The 20,365-nt window shown below is 38.0% G+C and overlaps 3 protein-coding genes and 1 long non-coding RNA gene across 4 annotated transcripts; 2 read left to right on the forward strand and 2 right to left on the reverse strand.

Moving 5' to 3' along the window:
* Nucleotides 1-1,587: 1,587 nt before the first annotated feature.
* On the forward strand, nt 1,588-6,917 carry LOC137575431 (solute carrier family 25 member 32). The gene is made up of 5 exons (XM_068288011.1): nt 1,588-2,584; nt 4,649-4,802; nt 4,872-5,226; nt 5,405-5,550; nt 6,646-6,917. The coding sequence occupies exons 1-5, from the start codon at nt 2,404-2,406 to the stop codon at nt 6,854-6,856; spliced, it is 1,047 nt and encodes a 348-aa protein (XP_068144112.1). The 5' UTR covers nt 1,588-2,403; the 3' UTR covers nt 6,857-6,917.
* A 1,699-nt stretch (nt 6,918-8,616) lies between these two features.
* Nucleotides 8,617-18,161, forward strand: Rab32 (RAS oncogene family member Rab32). The gene is given in 5 exon segments (XM_068287720.1): nt 8,617-9,840; nt 9,842-10,048; nt 16,825-17,220; nt 17,279-17,422; nt 17,497-18,161. Coding segments are annotated over 5 exon segments (1,161 nt in total). The 5' UTR covers nt 8,617-9,540; the 3' UTR covers nt 17,611-18,161.
* LOC137575578 (uncharacterized) lies at nt 11,762-13,755 on the reverse strand. The gene is made up of 2 exons (XR_011032197.1): nt 13,637-13,755; nt 11,762-12,409 (listed from the first exon to the last, which is right to left on the reverse strand). It is a non-coding gene; the product is annotated as an uncharacterized lncRNA (long non-coding RNA).
* A 1,140-nt stretch (nt 18,162-19,301) lies between the features above and the next one.
* Nxt1 (NTF2-related export protein 1) lies at nt 19,302-20,360 on the reverse strand. Its single transcript, XM_068288265.1, has 2 exons — nt 19,671-20,360; nt 19,302-19,607 (listed from the first exon to the last, which is right to left on the reverse strand). Exon 1 carries the CDS (start codon nt 20,206-20,208, stop codon nt 19,801-19,803), a length of 408 nt encoding a protein of 135 aa, XP_068144366.1. The 5' UTR covers nt 20,209-20,360; the 3' UTR covers nt 19,302-19,607; nt 19,671-19,800.
* Nucleotides 20,361-20,365: the final 5 nt, after the last annotated feature.

The raw sequence follows: 20,365 nt of genomic DNA on the forward strand, positions 1-20,365 counted from the left end.
CTCATATTCCTTATCCATAGAAGTCTTTCAAAATAAAGATAGTGGCAAATTCAGTTCTGCGCTCCTCCAGAGACACTTACACCAATTACGGGTCCAACCGGTGGACAGCACACAAACGGATAGTGAGTATTTGGTACTCTACTCGAATGCCGGAAAACACTATTATCCCCGTACAATACATCTGCGAACTGTTCAACGATATAATAAAACTTGGATACTTCCCCAAAGCAAGGGGGAAGCTATCATCATGATACCTAAACATGGGACAAAAAAACAAGAATACCGTAGTATTCTTTTAGTTTCAATGCTGTTCGAATTTCGGATGTTTTGCGATTGCCAGTACACGGCTGTTTTTCTCGATGTTGCCCAAGCTTTCCCAAACAACACCCACAAACTTATGAAATCGGCGCAGTTGACTTTAAAATCAAAGTTGGTATACCGCAAGGCAGCGTACTTGGCACAGTGCTCCATTTACTTACTTACCAACGAGCTTAGGGCTTACAACGGGGCCACTAAAGAAGGCTAACTTTACGCAAGAACATCGAAGCTAAGAAATCACTGCTAAAACTGATAGGGATTAGTCCTCCTATACAATTCCGTATCAAAGTTGAAACCTTGAAAACTAAAATTAGGCCAATTTTCGTAAAAAACAAATTAATTTTTACAAGGATAATATTTAAAAGAATGAAATATTTTTTTAAATAACCCTCATCTTTGTGAACCAGTATTCTCCCAATTTTCGACCTTTTGTTAAAGATTGAATTTAATTTAAATTTCCGGGCTGAAAGGTTTGTTAATTATTCATAAATCAATTTCTTAAAGTCAAGCTAATAATGTTAATACGACCTTTATTCGACCGGCTCTACTTGAACTAAAGAGAAATTTCTCAGTATTTCTCTAGTTTTGTACTGAGATCGCTGCACAGCTATATGTTATAGCCACTATTAAGTTTTATGGCTCTATCGTCTCGCCGATTAAGAGTCTACTCGTCATGAGAAAGCACAAATCACCAAAATTTATAATCCAAGTAACTTTTTCAAAATAATTATCATATTCCTTATATTTTAAACAAATTGTTATGTTGAATTTCTAAAATTAATCAAATATTTTCATAGTCAAATTCTCAAAGTCATACAACTTGTTTTAGATAATATTTTTCAATATATTAAAAAGTAATTTAATAATGTTTAATTAAATATTAACATTAGATTAAACTTTTTGGTTCTTTATTTTGTACTTGTAACATTGAAGGATATATATTGCAAAAAGGTATTTAAAACGTAAGTTGTTTTCAAAATTACAACATTTAATTAAAACATTTTTAAAAAGCGATTAAAAAAAATAACAATAAACTATCGCAATATATCAGTGCAATCGATAGTATCGATGAATTCTCCAGCTCTAGCGTGACTTCGCTCGATAAGAGCGATAAGTAATCGCATCAATCTATCGCTGCCTTCAATGGATTTGCCATCTCCAATTAATTGGATGTTGGGCTCATCGGTTGGAGTTCGGATCATCGGTTGCAGTTCGCCTCATCGGTTGGGCTCATCGGTTGGAGTTCGGATCATCGGTTGCAGTTCGCCTCATCGGTTGGGCTCATCGGTTGGAGTTCGGATCATCGGTTGCAGTTCGCCTAATCGGTTCGAAGTTCGATGTTCCGGTTCGGTTCGGTGTGGTTCGGATTACAATTAAAAAACAACTTTATTATTTACAAACATAAACATCGCAGAATCCGAAAATCTTGTATTTTAAACGCATTTCGATTTCAATTGAAACCACACGTGCTGGCACGGACAAATCCTTTAGTAGTGAAATAGAGAAATTAAGAAAATTTAGAGGCAAAGGTGCGCTTGTTGTTAAAAGAAATGCATTTGGCGTTTAAGTTACGTAATCAACGAATGGCAAAAATAATTTGAATCGACAAATTGACGAAAATCAAACAGATTTCATCAGCCAAAAGTGGGAGAGGAATAGAGACAACCCCACAGCGCATTAAAGAGAAGAAATAAGGCAAAATAAAAAAAAAACTTGTCGACCAATACAACAATAAATAAATCAAAATAAAAGAGATAGAAAATATGAGCTGGCCAACAACAAAACAAAGGCAGAAATTTGTGAATAGCAGCAGCAGCAGCAACAAAAACGGCAAAAAGTCTGCGCCTAGAAACAAGATAAATTTAGCAAACGATTTTCTTTGATTTTGCGTTAATGTTTCTCGCACAATTTAAAACCAAAGAGTGTAAATAGAAGTAAAGAAATTAGAACAAAGAGAGAAATACGAAATACAATTAAATTGTAGCTTGAATTTCACGCACAACAAAAACAAGAATAACAGCAACAAATTCATCGAGTTAAGATAACAATAATACAACAAAGAGCAAAGTGTTGGAAAAAATAAAAATGAGCAAAATGAATTCTACCACTGGACCCGGAGCCGTAGCTGCTGTAGTTGCAGGAAGTCCCAAGAAATTCAATGTGTTTGCCCATCTTAAGTATGAGCATATGGTGGCGGGTGTTTCCGGCGGAGTGGCCTCTACCCTAATATTGCATCCACTGGATTTGATTAAAATCCGTTTTGCTGGTAAGTTTCAATATATCTACATAGTGTAAGTAATGGGTATCTGAGGGTCTCCATCATCGGGTTTTACTGTAGCTTGTAGCAGCACGTGCAGAGACGTTTCGCGACTCGAATGCTATCAGGGAAAATTTTCCATGGAAAGTTTAGTGCATTTGCCGCCCGAGTGTTTGTCGTCTGCTTGTGCGAAATGCAATACCCACCCACAATAACGGCTCCAAACTATTCCTTAATGGCTGGCACGTGGGGAATTCTATAATTTAGTTTTTTTTATTGCTTGTTTACTTTTTCCATATACGCTGTTCTGCGTCATACGTTTGTTACGGCTGCTTAATGCGAACGATAACTGGCGGAAATTTATGGATTTGTTGACAAATTCCTTCTCCCCGCCAACAGTATTTTCCCCTGATTATTTATCTCTATTGTTCTCGATCAAAGTTCGTTATTAGCAATTGTAAACTAATTAGAAAGAAGAAAACTATCAAATTTCGCCCTAGTAACGATTTTTAAGGGCAAGACAATTATCAGCTGTTTGATTCATGCTATATCAGCTGACTCAGCAATTTGTTTATGTTTTTTTTTCGTAAATTTTTTTTCAATTTTGTTTTCTTTGTTTTTTTCCCGCATAGTTTTGTCCTCGTTTTGCTTTGCTTGGACAATATTTCCGTATTTTTTTTCAATGAGGGGAACAAGTTAACAATAACAAAAAATAAAGTAAATTCAAAGCTTGTTTTTGTTAATTCATTCGATTGTTTTTGTTGTCGTTAAGCTTCAGCGTAAAAGTCAATAACAACAACAAAATTAAGTTGTTTATGCGAAATGGCACAAGCAAAAAGAAAAAAATCACACCACACATTTTCGGGCTGATAAAAGGTCTAAAACAAATAATACAGCCATTTTGCTTGCGACCATAAAATTTGGCATCTTCTACTGGAGTAAACAGCTGTTTTCTTCGCTTCTCTCCCAATCTCTTCGCTTTTTTTTCTTTTCGGTTTCTTGGAACTTGCGCAAGGTCTTTTGGCTGACGCATTTTCGTTTAGAAACTTGTTTTCGTTCGTTGTTGGCATTCTCCCTGAGTGTGTTGTTGTTGCCTCACGTGACCAACAAAATGTTGTTGTTGTTGACCAGCAGCCAGTCAGCAGAACTGTCGACTGTACATTTTGCGTGCATGTGTGTAACGGCAACTTTCAGTGCCGCGTCGCCCCCAAACTGGTTCCATTTGTAAGCTCATTCACTTGTTGCCAAGCGCGCAAACTCAAGTACTGACTCATACATGTACATATCTACTGAAATATCCCATTGTATTGCCATTAAAAAGGTATATTGATTAGTCTAGATCACTTGGCTAAAATGGTATTGATGAAAACGGTCGATATAATAAAATGCCTTAATATAAAAGCAAGGCATAACCACAATTAACCCCGCCTGCCCTCCTATAGTTTGTCTTATCAGTTTCTGCCTTAAGTAACGAATTCTGATCGATGCAATGAGTTCACTTTTGATACCCCCTCCCTCTCTCTCACTCTCTATATAGACGTTGTTTTGCCTGGAATTGAACTTTACTCAAGGTGAACTAAAAATAAGTTTTGCTTGGGAAAAATATGAAAAAATAAAATAAGAAAAAGTTTTATAACCACATCTAGAGACGAGCCCCTCTTTTTCTAGAATTTAGAGCTGTTGTCAGGCAGGCAATTATTATTTGCTCTGATACACTTATAAATAGAAGCTAATGGCCCAGCTAAAGACTAGAGAGCTAGATGTTTCGTTGTTGTCTTATCGCATCCGTTGGCTATTAACGCTATCTGTTTTCGTGTTTTTTTGAAATGTTCTTTTTTTTTGGCGAAAACAACTCTAGCCAGGGCCTGGATGGAGTCAACAACTGATTCGATTTGCCGTACAGTTGTCGAGGTGATATCTGAGTAAGCAAATTGTGGAGATGACGTAGACCCAGACGCCAGACAAACCCAAACAAACAACCCAACCCTTTTTCTTCATTTCTCTCATATGACTTTGCAAGGCCAACTAGTCTAGACATAGTTATTAATTTTAATAATCAATTTTTATTTTTAGTTAATGATGGACGCACCGCTGCAGTGCCGCAATATCGAGGCCTGGGCAGTGCCTTTACCACTATCTTTCGTCAAGAGGGTTTCCGTGGCCTCTACAAAGGTGTAACGCCCAATGTTTGGGGCTCGGGCTCCTCATGGGGACTTTACTTCATGTTGTAAGTACCAAGAGTTAAGCCAAATTTATGAATTCAAGTATTAATATATTTAATTCTGTTAATCTTTAGCTATAATACCATCAAGACGTTTATTCAGGGTGGCAACACGACCATGCCTTTGGGTCCTACAATGCATATGTTGGCTGCTGCTGAGTCTGGTGCCCTAACGTTGCTCCTAACTAACCCCATTTGGGTGGTGAAAACGCGTTTATGCCTGCAGTGCGATGCAACTTCCAGTGCTGAATACCGTGGCATGATCCATGCCCTGGCCCAAATCTACAAGGAGGAGGGTATTCGGGGTCTATACAGAGGCTTTGTTCCCGGCATGCTAGGTGTCTCCCATGGAGCCATACAATTCATGACCTATGAGGAATTGAAGAATGCTTACAATGATTACCGCAAGCTACCCATCGATACCAAGCTGGTGAGTGGGTGTAGCCAAAGCGAATCACATGACCAACGCGCGTGGCTATATATATGATATTTGCATATATCCGGCCGTAGCTGGTTGGCGGTGACGTCGGTGTGGCGTGGGATTTGGCACTTGTTCAACATTATTTCTCTAACCGAATTTCAAATTTTGTTTCCCTCGCTCTCTTTAGGCTACTACAGAATATTTGGCCTTTGCCGCTATATCCAAATTGATAGCTGCTGCGGCCACTTATCCATATCAGGTGGTACGTGCTCGTCTACAGGATCATCATCATCGCTACAATGGCACCTGGGACTGCATCAAACAGACTTGGAGGTACGAACGTATGAGAGGTTTCTATAAGGGCTTGGTTCCCTATTTGGTCCACGTCACCCCCAACATTTGCATGGTCATGCTCATATGGGAGAAACTGACCAGTTAGAGGAAGCACAAAATGCAGAATAGTATTAACCAGATGAATCTGCGGCAGAATTTAAGCACCTAGAATACATGAATCTATCTATCAATCAACCTATTCTATATAGTTTTCTATCCTCTATTTTTTTTTAACACAAAAAAAAAAAACATAGTATAAGTCTATCAGCAAGAAAATGACAAAAGAAAACCAACATTATCTTATGAATTATTGTTACAAGTTCGATGGATTTGACTAGTTTTGTTTTAATTATAATCTTTAGTTTAAGTGTATTCCATATATATGTGTATATCTAAACTTGAAAGTGATTGTTGTGATAGCTGCACTGGCAATTGCAAAAGTTATGAAATCTAATTTCAAAGATGCATTTCTTCATTAACAAACAAAAACAAAAAACACGCACACAACATTTAGTTTATAGTTTAGTTAAATTATTTATTTAATAATGAAATTGTTACACAAAACAATAAGAAAAGAAAAAATTTCATTTTGGCAAAAAGATTCTTCATAATTTTGCATATGGTTTTATAATTTTTATAAACTTGACATAAAATATTTGTGTAAATAAGCATAAAAGTAAATCCAATCGCATTGTGAACAAATACGAAAAACCAAGCAAGAAAACAAATGAAACAAGTGACAGCAAATTGAATCCTAAAACAAATGGAAAGAGAATTACTTAATTACAATTATGCTTAACTATTAAAATGCCAGGAAGGCAAAAACAAGAAAGAAAGAAAAAACTATCTTAAAGTCTCCGCTTGCAAGACGAGTCTTTTCATTTACACCTTTACCAAAAAGAAAGATACGGGCTAAAAGGGCAGCTTCCTCACTCACCTGTTTGTTGTGTTGTAAGTAGTTCCCTTTGCACCCCACTTCCAAAATTCTGCAGAATCTCTTTGCTAATCTGAAACGTCGTCGTCGTAAGTCTCGTAATGGTAGTTTTCCTCGCACAGAATTGTATTAACCGCCTTCTCATTTTGCTTTGCTTGCAGGTTTGAAGGCATGCCCGGCTTCTATAAGGGATTGAAAGCCAGTCTGGTGCGTGTGGTCCCAGCCTGTATGATCACATTTCTGGTTTATGAGAACGTGTCACATTTCATGCTGGCGCGACGAAAGGACGCCCCTAAAATTCAAAACCCAGCCACTCAATCTGGTCTGGACAAAAATCAACAATTAGAGCCACCAAAGCCCACTAAAAATTAAGGAAATTTCCGTGTTTATATATTGTTATTAAGATTCATTTTGATAGTCAACTACAAAAATATTCAAAGTGTATATATTTACTACCTCTGAACACATACCTTGTAAAATATTCGATAATGCTGAGCATTAATCATTTTTTACACTAAATGATAAATTAATATAAGATTTTTTAGTTCCTTGGTCAAATTATTAGAGATTACATTTAAAAGTTGAAAATTTACCAGTGATATATCTCAAGATATAATTCTGTTTACAAACTGAGCTAAGTTCTCGATTCAAACTTGTTGGAAAAGGTTTAGTTGGATATTGCTTATGATTCTTAATCGGATCTGTGTACAGATCCAACCCGTTAGTAATAATTGTAGTTTAAATAATTAATTGTATATATGTAACTTATTTAAAAAAATAAACTAAAAAAATGTTAAACAACAAAATAAAAAGAAACCAATTGTTTAATTTCAACTGATCACTTTAACTAAAATGTTTTTGTTTTTTAATGTGGGTTACATTATCGAATTTTAAGACTCGAAGATTTTTTAAAATTATTTATATTATATTATAAAACGTTCAGTTAATTAAATTTTAAATTTGCTTTAATTTTTTTCTTTGATAAATTTGGACAAAGTTAATTAACATTTAATTTAATTTATACACCGCTCGCAACGGCGAACTGCAATCCACACGGCGAATACCACTTGGAACGGCGAACTAAACTTGCTTGGAACGGCGAATTCAACTGTCAGTTTTCAAAAAAAACATTTCGGCTCTGTTTTGCTAGAATTCAAGTCGAAGGAATAAGAGAGGATTGTGGAGTTAAAGACCCTGGGTATCCCTGATTGGCTCGACAACGGCAAATTCATCGGATACCACAACTTTAACATCCACATTTCCCGAAAGACTTAAATCCCAGCCGTCGTTTGGACAAAATTTATGCAAATTTTTTTTTTTCCAAACCAAGAGTCTGGATCCCTATTGTGGACTCGTGGGTGGCGGCCACCAAAATGGCAGCAGAGGCCATAACTAAAGCAATGAAGGAAATCGGTATGTATGTACATGATTTAACTTGCTTTTAACCAATTATAACTTTATGGTTTCCAGAATTGAAGCTACTCCAGACAAGGAGGAGGTGTCATCAAAGTCCCGCCTTGACCTTTTTTTCCGGAAAAGGGAAGTATTTTGGATTACAACTATGCGACTTGAGGTTCTAGAATTATTTTTTCTTTATTTTCAGTTGCATTTCGTACACTTTGTTTGTTCGCGAAAAAAGAAAGTATCTGTATTTCGATTTATGATTTATTTTTGATTTATGATCTAAAACTAATTTCCTTTATTTTCAGCTGAATTGAGGTCGGGAATCGTGTCACAAAAGGAAAGTATTTGGAATACTATATAAATCAAATTTAATATTCTCTTTTTTCGCTTTATTTTCAGTTGCATTTATGATGATGAAAAGGGACAATCTACATATGTATATATAAGTTTCCTAAAATAAGTTGCAATATATTATCTGTAAGTTAGGCTTAATTGAACATAAAAACAAACAAACAATACTGTACTATAATTTCTACCAATTAATGTATTAACACTAACACATAATTGATAAAATATCACAATTTTGTTCGAAATGTGTCATATTTTTGTTTTTTAATATATTTCAGAATCGAACCACATAGGGAGTGCCCACTGTTCCAAGAGGAAATTCGCTTTCGCCGTTAAAATCGAGTGTTGCTCGTTGGCGAATTCAAACTGTCAGTTTTCAAAAAAACCTTTCGGCGTTAAGACGTTATCGCGCCGCGTTCATTTGTTGTCGATCTTTGTTATTATATCTCGTCCACATATGTTATTGTTGGTTTTTACGTATTTTTGCGTGTCAAGACTCCACTCCATATGAATGTACCTACCTATACGTGTGTGAATTGAATTCCCATGCTGAAAGGCAACAACAACAATTTACAAACCATTTAAAACTTATGCAATAAATAAGCTTGAAGCTCTGTGACAAAGTGCTCTACATATCTTTCGCATTTGGCTTTAGGGGGTTTAATGCAAAACCAGTTTAATTCGCGTCCGAAAAAGTGCATTGGGCAAAAACAAAAGTTCAATAAACCTGTCCAGAGAGCTAGATAACCTTTTGGTTCACCATAAAAATTCCAAAAACCGAATTGCGCAGGAGTTTTTGAAATCTAGCCAAATTGCCACAATACGGATTCGGTTCAAGTGCATAGACAAAGCTTTAATTGCCGTTTCGAATTGAGCTAAAGCGCGTGCAATAAATACCGCACAAAAAGAGGGTGATAATGATAAATGTGAAGAAAAACCACATGTTGCCGATTGGCATATGAATAAACTGAACAAAAATTTACGTACATACAAACAAACACATAAAGGAAGGGGGACGTTAGGCAAACAGAAACTCTTCGAGAACACAAAACACACAGCCAAAATTAGATAAAACGCGTGCGAATGACCTTGAGTGGAACTGTTAAAGTTGAAGCTGCTGGTGAAGGAGGCTGCTGGAGAGGGAGGAGTCTCAGCTGGTAGTGGTGGGAGTGTGATAAACAGAGCGGCCAACAATCTCTAGTCGAAGCCATTTGTCAAAGTCGAAAGAGCAACAAACTCCATAGCAAACTCGTATTTATAGTGTTTGTTGTGTCTGGTCTTAGGTTCCGGAGTTCGGTGAGTGCATGGCAACTAGCGTCATTTCGAGCGTGGTCTCAACCTCCGTCGGACGCCGAAATATCTGTGCTGAGTTTGCCACGCCATCGCTGACACAATCGAAGTCCAAATCGGTGAGCAATTTGGGTGAGCCAAACACCTGTGCTTGCCTCCGCTGTCAGTATCTGGCCAAAAAGGTCAGAAGGTCACAGTCCACCCACTACTCATCTGACGACACGTTGCCCGTGGAACACAAACATCAGCCCTTGAGTGCCATTTCCCTGGGCGCCCTCAGTGCCAAAGAGTCACCCATATTCATTCGACGACAGCAACTTCATTTGCCTGTCCCCGCATCCTCCCTCCCAATCCTCCTGCTCGTCGCTATTCTCCCTGCGCAGTATCAATCCTCAACCAGAACTCGATCTCAGTGCCATCGAGGCGCTTATAACAGAAACAGAGGAAACCTCCAAAATGCCCGCATCTTCCACCCGTAACAACATGGATATCAATAGGAATAATGGCTATCTTCAAAATGGAGTAAGTAAAATGATTTCTACCTTCTCAGTTACACATACATACGCAAGTGTGTAAATAAACAGCAAAGCAGCTGGAAATGTAAATCAAGCCTAGAATTTTCCTAACGTCAAGAAGAGGGGGTTTTCCAGGTATTGACAACTAGGGGAAAAAGTCAAGCAAATTATTACATTACACAATACACAATGCTCCTAATAAGATTCGATTTTATTATGCATAAATAAACGACTAAGGTTCATATAATTTCTGGCTAGCGAAAAGTCGTATCAGGTTTGTTTGTTTCTCAATCAACTTGCATATTCAATTTGTATGCAAATAATTATACGCAATTCTAGATTAGTTGGAATTCATCTAGAATATCAATTCATAACAAAAGGCCTGAAACATTGAAACATAAAATGAGAACATTGCACATTAATTGTTTACATTACGCAAAAAAATCTCTTGCATCAACATTTTTTTTGTAAATTCAACATTATTTTCATCGACATTTGTAGCCAATCATTTCAAAATTATTTCCAATTGGCCATCTATTAATTGAATTCAAGTGAAAAATTGCTTTATTCAGTTTCCTACAAGAGATTTTGATTGGGGATTCATTTCATTAATGAAATCACTGGATTTTTTAAGATTAGATTTTGATTCTGTCTGACATCATAAAGAATACAGAAAATAGTCCTTGTCTGATATAAGGAATACAGAATATAGTCCTTGTCTGATAACTTGAATACATGTTTGCCACTTAAATAAATTGAAACCTCAGTTTTATTTCGACAAAAGCATAAAAAAAGCCTGTGAAAAAGTCTGAAAAACTTTGATAAAGTAACAGTTTGTCATCTTTCAACTAAAATAATGCTTCTTGAACTAAATTTGTTATGTTTTTAAAGCAAACAGGTAAAAACTAATTCAAGGTAAACCTCAAAAGTTAGAAACTAATATATATTCCCAAGCATTTATAGAGTACTCAGACTTCGTCAAGACAGTCTTTGTTTTTGATATCTTTAATAGTTCATCTCTAACTTTGCTATTGACAAATTAAATGAGAAATTAAATGCCGAATCGACCCCTGTCGCTACTGACTATAATAAAGCCCCTTGTTATGGCCATCGACAAATTTCACTCTCCATGTGCTTCGAGTGAGTGGGTGTGGTTGGTTGGATACTAGACATACATACAAACATTCCAAGCGTCTGTCCCTTGGTGTGGATACATTATTGTGGGTGTATTTTGGGTCTGGCTACCCGTTCTGTGGACACCAGAGACACGTTTTGAGGTCAAACAAGCGAAAGTGAATGAATGAAGAAGATAGAGAGACTCAAACCCTATTTTAAATGCATGCCATACAAATTGTTGTCGTTCGTCGTCAATATATTGATGAATCACTAAAAATACATAACACAAGGTCTCATGGCTGCAATTGGAGGACAATCTAATCATTCCCCACAAATTTCAGCTATTTCTTTTATTCTGTTTTGGGCGCTGATGACTATTCAAAATGATAAGATAGGCAAAAGGCAAAGTGTAGCGGAGTATGCTTAGTTCATTGAGCGTTCACAATAAATATATATACATATCTATGAATACATAGTATGAATGTACATATGTACATATTGTATATGATGGATCCAACTATAGAGTATGCTTTAATATAATCTCCGTTCAGACTTTGCCAGAGACACTCTATTCGCATCGCTGATTAAGACAATGCACTTTGGGTTTATTTTGCTGTTTAAATTAACATGACAATTGCATATGACTGATAATTGTATTTATAATCCACATAATACCACGAGTCAGATGAAGAAATCTCTGAATTTACCCATATATTTGCATAGCACGCAAGGTCACAAGTGTCATGTATTACCTGATTAATATGTACAAACATATATGTAAAATAGATATAGTTGCGATACCTTAAAAGTGACTGCAATGAGATTAGATAAAGCTAAAGGGCAATAATGCTGAGCCCGCCAAAAAGTATGCTACATAAAATGAAATTCTACCTAAACCAGATCCGGCCACAACGAAATCCGTTTCAATCCGTTTTATATCTATACAAGTGTTTGTTTAAAATTTAAAAACACATTTTCGTGCCACATGCACACAATTGGAACGTGTTTTAGAGCCAACTCCATCAGGCGATGGTTCGCCTCACATTTGTATCCGTACGTATCCTTTCATTCTTTTTGTTCTCAAACGGGGTCGTTTGTTGTAATTGCAAACGTTTACAGGAAATATTCTCGCCATTCTCTTTAGGCCCACTTTCTTTTTGTATGTAGACCATTGCGTGCAAACATTTGTTGGCCCAAAAGAACCCTTTCATTCCCAACACTCTAACGCGTGTGTGTGTGTGGGGGTTTTAGTCTGGAAGGAAAGTGAATTTGTAATGGTATACATTAAAATCGAGAGCAAGGATTTTCACTCGTATTTGGAATCTAACAGGAAATAGTTAAGCTTAAACCATAAACTCTGTAATAGATATTGGAGTCAAATTACTTGCAAGGGTTTTGCAACTAAAGTTGGATCCAAATCTTGCAACAAGAATTGAGGTTTTGGTCAACATAAATAAATTGAAGCAATAGATCAAGTCTGCAACCACATTGATCGGAATTTTCGATTCTTCAACCTTTAAGCAATTATGTTATGATTAGGATATATTCTAGTCCCTTATTCCGAAGACTGGAACTAAATACCACGAATATGTTTGTTTATCTACAGGAGAACCTCGATTATCTGGTTGTCACTTAAAAGAAAACGATTTCCAATTTTTTCACCAAACGTGTGGACAGCCAAGGAGTACTTGAGACGTACAAACATCAGTATAGCCATTTTTTAGTCTAAGAAATTCTAAAAGAAAGTACTAGTCAAAGAGTATTCGTTGTGGGTTTTTCGTGTTATCCAAACTTTCGTTTATCCGTTAATCTTCTCTGCATATTATTTCAAATATTTACTTGACTTTGTATATATCCAAGTAGAGTTGACTGTGTCTACTATTTTTTTTACCATATCTCGTTGTCGCCTGCAGTCCCCCCCAGCGTCGAAATCGCAAATCCCTGTGAACTCCAGTTTCGTTAGACTTCATCATTGGTGGTCGACAGATTGCTTCCGACTCTGCCTCCACTAAAATGACACGGATGGGCACAAACCAGGTGATCACGTCTTCTTCGATCTTTACTGATTACAAACGCGTCGTTAATAGCCAACTGGGCTAACTCCGCCAAAAATTGGAACTCTTGTCTCTTTTTGGAACAGGATGTAACTTTAATTTTGAAAGTAATTTTAACCCGTTTTAGGGTTTTAAAATCTGCACTTGATTTTCGTTCCAAATTCGTTAACTGTTTTTGGCCAAGTTAATGAAGGGATTTCCTTGTTACATTATTTCTATCTTTTGACTAAGCTTCTCTTAATCGAGATTGAGGAAATTAGTAAATTCAACTCGCTCTATTCGAAATTGGCTATTTCAAATAACGATTCTGTATCGAGAACGTCCTTGTATATTTAAAAAATGAACTGATCGTTTGTTTTCATAATTTAAAATGGCATTAAACAAAAACAAAAAATAATGACAGTTTTTCTAGAATTCATACTCACAGGAAGAATTGCAGTACAAGGATCGATTACATAAGTTTTTCATTTTGATTTAACCGCAAAAACCTCCAACCAAACAATATTACATAATAATTACTAAGATTGATCGCATTAGATGATGCTATTTGCTATTTGAATTCTGACTTCCGTATGTACGTACAGATGTTGGCTATAAATAGTTAACTTGGAGACAACCAACCTAGATTTGAGGTAATCTTATATTTTTCTTTCTCTCTCGCGCGCTTTTTTAATCACTCACTCACTCGCTCTTTTAGTCACTGTGGTTGGATTGTGGCTAATGTTAACCACGTTTTGCAATAAACGTAATTCTATATAGTCACGTAGAGACGACATAGACAAACCGCCCACTGTACCACCTCATTCATGTCTTCCACTCTGAAGCTTTTCGGACAAGTTTGAGATGCGTCAAATCCTCAGTTTAAAGGAAGCCAGTGAAATGCGTGTCAAACAGCTTTTGCAGCTTGAATGGCTTTTCATGGACTGCGATTGAAACTTGGACTGAGACAGGGGCAGGTCATTCAGATGCTACAAATAAAGAGATGCATAGAAGTGCCGCTCGATTGGTCGCACTTTACCTCGGACACAGGTTATCAATTGCATGTGCAGTGTATCCATAACTATAGTAACCTTGATCCTATTGACAAAGTCGATTGATTACGAGAGCAGGGCCAGTATAATACAATTCAGCTACATTCTTTGTCGGGGCTTGGTCAAGAAACAGACACTGGCCACAGATTGTGGCCGAAGATTGCTTGATAAGCGACTGTCTTGGACTCCAACGGGGCAGTCAAAAGACAGCGCCGCCGACGTCTTTGCTCTTCTCACGTTTATTTCGCAATATTAATTGCGAGCCAGTGTTGGTAAGTGCATACAGAGCTTGTAACTGTAATGCAATACCCTACCCATTTGGATTTACCGCAGACCCACGTCCCACCGATGCTCTCTATGGATGGTGGGTGGTGGTTGGTGGGTAGTGTGGAAGGGGGAGGGGGTTAAGTTATAAAAGCCTAGACGTCAACATTTTAGATTTCAGTGCGCGTTCGTTTTCATTGCATTGCGGTTGCTGCATATTTCGAATTTAATTCGCTGGGAGAGCAGGATAACTGTAGCTTCCTATAGCCAAATGGAAGCCCTATAGCCCCAACCGCACCCTGTATTCCCTTTGATAAAAAACCGACGATATGCAAAACGCTGAAAAAGTAACCAAAACCACAGAGAAAGAGGAACTAGAGGAAAACTTAGAAGAAGATTCAGAACGAGTGGCTAGCCAAGAAATCTCTCAGCCCAGAGACAAGGGGGGAGGAAGTGAAGACCCGTTCACGCTTTTCATCCGCCTTTCGCAGTCTTTCGAAGAGCAAACCTAAGAAGGATAAAGAACGCTTGGAACGTGATAAGAGCAAAGAGAAGGGCTACAAGAGTAGTGACGGTATTGAGGATCTTGCTGGCATAGAGCCAAAAGAGAAAAAGAAAAGTCTAACCCGTCGTCTACTCTTGGGCAGTTTGCGTAAATCGGCTAGAGTGCGGCCACACAGTCTGGCCACCAGCGATGATATTAGCCTGGGCACAGCGGGCACTCTCTCTCCGACACCATCCACCAGCAGTAGCACCTTGCAGATAACTATAAGTGGCAAGAAAATTGAGCCAGTTGGTAAGACACTTGGCAGCAAGAATCAGAGTCGCAGCTCAGCAGCCAGCGAAACGGAAACCACTGGGGATTACCTGACACCTGAAGCGATAGCAGAGGAGGGCAAGGTGAGTGGGAGTAGTGGAAAGCTGAAGAAGAAGAAGGCGGCGACAAAGGTGACAACAAAAGACACAACGAACACGACGACAAAGACGACAACAACGACGAGCACCACCAAGCTAATTGTGGCCAAGAAGAGGCAACCGCTGTCAGCCACGGCCAGTGAAGAGAAAATCGTTATCACCGAGAGCACACGAGACACGCCACCTCGAGAGCGAGCCCCAGCGAAGCCGAGTCGCGTCAATCAGTCGCAGTCGCTATCTCAGTCCCAGTCACAGTCGCCAGTTCAGTCTTCACTAGGCACTGGGGCGGTACGCAAGTCCAGCGGTAGCAGCAAATCGAGCAAGTCCAGCAAGAAGCTGGAATTGATGCAACAGCAGCAGCAACGTGGTCATCGAGTCATCCCTACAAGACCAGCGACATTAACAGTGGCCGATCCGGTGACACCAGACCAGGCTCTAGAGCCAATAGCACCCTCATATCCTCCCCCACCTCTGCCAGCACTAGACGAACAGCCCGGAGACGGCAGCGGTGACTTGGACGGCATATCATCGGCAGAAAGTGTCCAAACGCATCACCAAAGCATTCCTGTGGTTCGGTTCGCTGTTGGTAGTGCAGTGCGAAGTCCTCTTAGTGCCTACGAAGAAGCCTTGGCTGCTGCAGCCGCTCAACAGCCTAGTTCTGGGGAAGAGCCAAGCGATTCCAGCCTCAGGAAAAGACTTAACTTTGCCCAACAACAACAGCATCTTCTCTTGGGAGATCACGATAGTATAGAAGGTAGACGGGAGACATTACGCTACCAATCAGTAGCCAGCGAATTTCAGGTCTCGGGTTCTTCTGAGGATAGCACTGAGGATAAGGAAATAGAAGCACAGCAGCAGCACCAACAATCCATGCCGGCCTTTGGTGACCTGACAATGGAAATGGAACCGGTAAGGTGTTGCCTCCAAGTGTTTACCTCGCTCTAACAGCGAAGCCGCAAAAGTGTCATGTCGTGTCGACGGGGTGGGGCCGAATCATCTTACCACCCCTCGTTGTCTGTGTCATTCAACTAGGTAGCGAATGGCGTTTAAAAGGGAAAATTTAATTGGTCCAAGTGCCGCAAAGACTGAATAATACAAAATCCTTAGCTTAGCAATCTATAATCAAGATTATCACATACTTACAGCATGAGAGTACCGGAAATGCAAAATTACTTAAGAGCTTCATATAAACAGAGTGTGAGACTGTACTTGATCTTCCGCGATTGTTTTAGCCTTTAGACAGCAAAATTAGTTTACAGGATAATGTTAGTTTATTGTAGTAGGGATATCCTAATAGAAATCTGTACTAACCGAATTGGTTCGCCAATATTACTTATCAATAAACGTTCTGAAACCATCTTTAATTTAATTCTTATTAACCATATTTTGATTGTGTTTTTCAGGCCATCATGACTTCCACCAGCGACAAACGAGAACATCTATACAAAATTCTAGTCATTGGTGAATTAGGAACTGGCAAGACGTCGTTCATTAAGCGTTATGTCCATCAGTTTTTTAGCCAAAATTATCGAGCCACCATTGGTGTGGATTTCGCCTTGAAAGTCCTTCACTGGGACGCCAATACGATAGTTCGTCTGCAGCTCTGGGATATTGCCGGACAGGAGCGTTTTGGCAATATGACGCGAGTCTATTACAAGGAGGCAGTGGGAGCTTTCATTGTCTTTGATGTGACGCGAAGTGGCACCTTTGATTGTGTGAGCAAATGGAAAGAGGATTTGGACTCTAAAGTACAGCTGCCTGACGGAAGTGCCATTCCCTGCATATTGCTGGCAAATAAGGTGAGAAAGAGCTCTAGTGAGCAGAATGAAAGAGAAATTAATCCTGTTTTCCCTGCAGTGCGATCAAGAGAAGCAGGGTATAGTCACGCAGCCAGAAAAAATGGATGAGTATGTGAGGGAAAATGGTTTTGCCGGCTGGTTTGAGACATCTGCCAAGGAGAATATCAATATTGATGAGGCGGCTCGTGCCCTGGTGAATAAAGTAAGCAATCTGATATTGAGCCTTTTAAATTGTAATTTAATTTAAAATTTATTGTTTATTTTCTTATTATGTAGATACTAATCAATGATAAATTAATTACTGCCGACTTGGACGATGGAGATAAATTTAATTTGAGCAACTCCAATGATCCAAATGGCCAGGAGGCCAAGAACAAGTGTTCCTGCTGACCAATAAGCCGAGTCTAACCAGCTGCATGGCCCATTAGCCTTCATACCAAATTCCCAGTCTGAGAGCATGTACACATTGATGCCTTAGGATGATTTTTTATGTAATATTTGTCTAAGACTTAGCATTCATCCCCCTGCCATCCGTCATTAACGTTTTTAAGATCATCGTCAGCTTATCAGGAGCAGTGCGTGAATTTATGACTCCCTCGTAGACCCACGCCTACATAAACTTATCTCATGCTATTCCACATATGCATATACATACATACATATTATAATCAGAGGTCCATCTGAGACCCCGTTCTTATTCCACATTTTTAATATTTGTATGTGAATCCGAATGGTGTTCGTGTAGTTTATCTTTTGTTTGTTTTTTATTTGCTTTGGTAGGCGAGATGAGATTGTTTTTTTATCTTAGATTTCACACACACACACACACACACATGCATACACCTACACACATTGCCATCATTATTTGCATTTAGATAAAAATGTACGTACTTTTTATGCAATATAAAAAAAATAAAGTTTTTAATTGTAGTTAAGTCAAAGTGGTGAATGTTTTATTGTCTGCTTTTTAATTGAAAGAGAGGTAAACCCCATAAAAATTCTAATTTATAAATTCCTCTTTTTTTAAATTACGATAGATATGTGAAGTATGTAATTTATAAAAGCAACTCCAAAACACGAAAAATACGTTAATTTTTCGAAAGTGAAATTCGGACAGAATCTTTAAATTTTGTATTGAATGTTTGTTGGAGTTGTTGTTTTCTCTGAAATGTAAATTCTATATATCAAATATTTCATTTATCAACAAGAATATTAAGTAAACGTTCATAAATGCAGTAAGGAACTATTTGTGTAGCAAAGACAAGTTTGAATCAAATCGACCTGTTCCAAACTACTGAAATGCTTATAATATTCAAAAACAATGTCATTTTTGTCTAGAAAGGTTTAATATTAGCTTTAATATGTAAAGTTAAGTGAAAATAATTTTAAAGTTAATACATACTTAAGGCGGTATTCCTGGTTGAGATAATTATACTATACGTCCATAGTGTGAAATGGTATATTAAAGTCGGCAAAATGTATGTAACAGGCAGGAAGCTTCTCCGACCCTAAAAAAGTATATTTATTCTTGATGTCCGTCTGTCTGTCCGTCCGTCTGTATGAACACGCAAATCTCGGAGGCTATAAGAGATAAAGCCACCAAATTTGGTATGCATACTCGTGTAGTATGTAAATGTATAGAGTTAATTAGAATTTTGGCCACGCCCCCTCACGCCCCCAGGAATCACATAAAACTGTTTTTCTTAAAAAGTATAACAGCTAGAGACATCGAATTTGGTTTATACACTCGTTCAGTTAGCGCGCAGAAATTAATTGTTCAAACTTTTTGCCACGCCCGCTCCCGAAAATGAAATAAAACTGATTTTCTCGAAAACTAACAAAACTAAAGTCATCAAATTTAAAATTTTATTGAAACGTATTTTACTACGCGATCCATAAGGGATTCAGAATTGGCCGTTGGCTGGTGGCGGCGCTAGAGTGCTTGTGTGTTCATTTAAAATTTGAATTAATTTTAGAGGCAATCTTTACATCATACATCAATTTCAAACGAACAGTCCTCGTACCATTGAAAAGTTTCTTTTCCTCTTCAACTCATTAACTTTTAATAATTTTAAGAGCTCTTTTCATTTTCAAAAAATTATTTATTAAAAACCACTTAACTTAATTCAATTTGAAGAAGGAAGGAATAGGAGAAGCTTCTCCTACCGTCTAAAGTATGTACATATGTATGTATATATTTCTGTTTTGCAGTCCTCGGTAGATGAGTTGTCTATGCGCCTCAATCAGGGAAATTAACAACAAGGATCTGGGTTCGAATCCCAGTCTAGTGTATGGTGGTAGTTTTTGTCTAAGCCGTATCCCATATTGGGTAAAAATAAATATATTTCTAATCAATACGACAAAACGATGAAATCTGGATCCATAGACTGCAAGTATGAGAGATCAGTAACACAGTTTTCTTGAAGGGATTATCATATTTAAATACTTACATATACCACGAAATAAAGAAGCAATTTTTTGTTGCCAGGGTATATTTCATTTGGCGATATTTATTAAAACTATTAGTTTGCGATTAAAACTTAAACCTAAACTATGGATTTGGTAGTGCTTGAAACTGCCTCACAATATGACCTCTTGCAAGCGGTAACAATCGGAGGCGATTTTCCACTTGTCATTCTGTGCCGTTATAACAAAAGATTGTTGGAAAAATTTAATCGGTTGTGAAGCATATTTAACAGTGCCACTGGCTAGGATTACGTAGGTCATTTGATTTGCCACAGCTGCATCAATAATTGGTTGGGCGTCCAGGGTGGTCAACTGATGATTGGATGTGGGCAATTCCAGAAAGTAACGCTCGATCATTTCGCGCCCAGTTGCTCCGTTGCCATTATAACTGAAGATGGCAGTGTCTATATAAAGCCGTCCAATCTGATGGCGTCGTGAATCGAAGGAGGCATAATAAATGCGCGTAAAATCCTCTGCTGTCCGTACACAGCTTTCGACGCGGCCTTTTAAGTCGGTGGTCATTTCTTTACTTCTTGCGATAGCAACCTAAGGGTGACTATATGGCACTCGTATTAGTGCTATGAAGGATTTTATTTTATTTTTGTTTAATGCCGGTTAAAAATTTTACACGTTTTTGCATCAGCTGTCGAAATGCATACATCCGAATTGGTCGTGACAA

This window comes from Drosophila tropicalis, unplaced genomic scaffold (assembly GCF_018151085.1).
Source record: "Drosophila tropicalis isolate 14030-0801.00 unplaced genomic scaffold, ASM1815108v1 contig_573, whole genome shotgun sequence".
Taxonomy (NCBI): domain Eukaryota; kingdom Metazoa; phylum Arthropoda; class Insecta; order Diptera; family Drosophilidae; genus Drosophila; species Drosophila tropicalis.

Coding starts and splice junctions, on each gene's coding strand:
- LOC137575431 (XM_068288011.1), top strand. CDS start 2,404: ATGAGCAAAATGAATTCTACCACTGGACCCGGAGCCGTAGCTGCTGTA. Junction 2,585..4,648: donor GATTAAAATCCGTTTTGCTG/GTAAGTTTCAAT, acceptor TTTTATTTTTAG/TTAATGATGGACGCACCGCT. Junction 4,803..4,871: donor TGGGGACTTTACTTCATGTT/GTAAGTACCAAG, acceptor GTTAATCTTTAG/CTATAATACCATCAAGACGT.
- Nxt1 (XM_068288265.1), bottom strand. CDS start 20,208: ATGACCACCGACTTAAAAGGCCGCGTCGAAAGCTGTGTACGGACAGCA.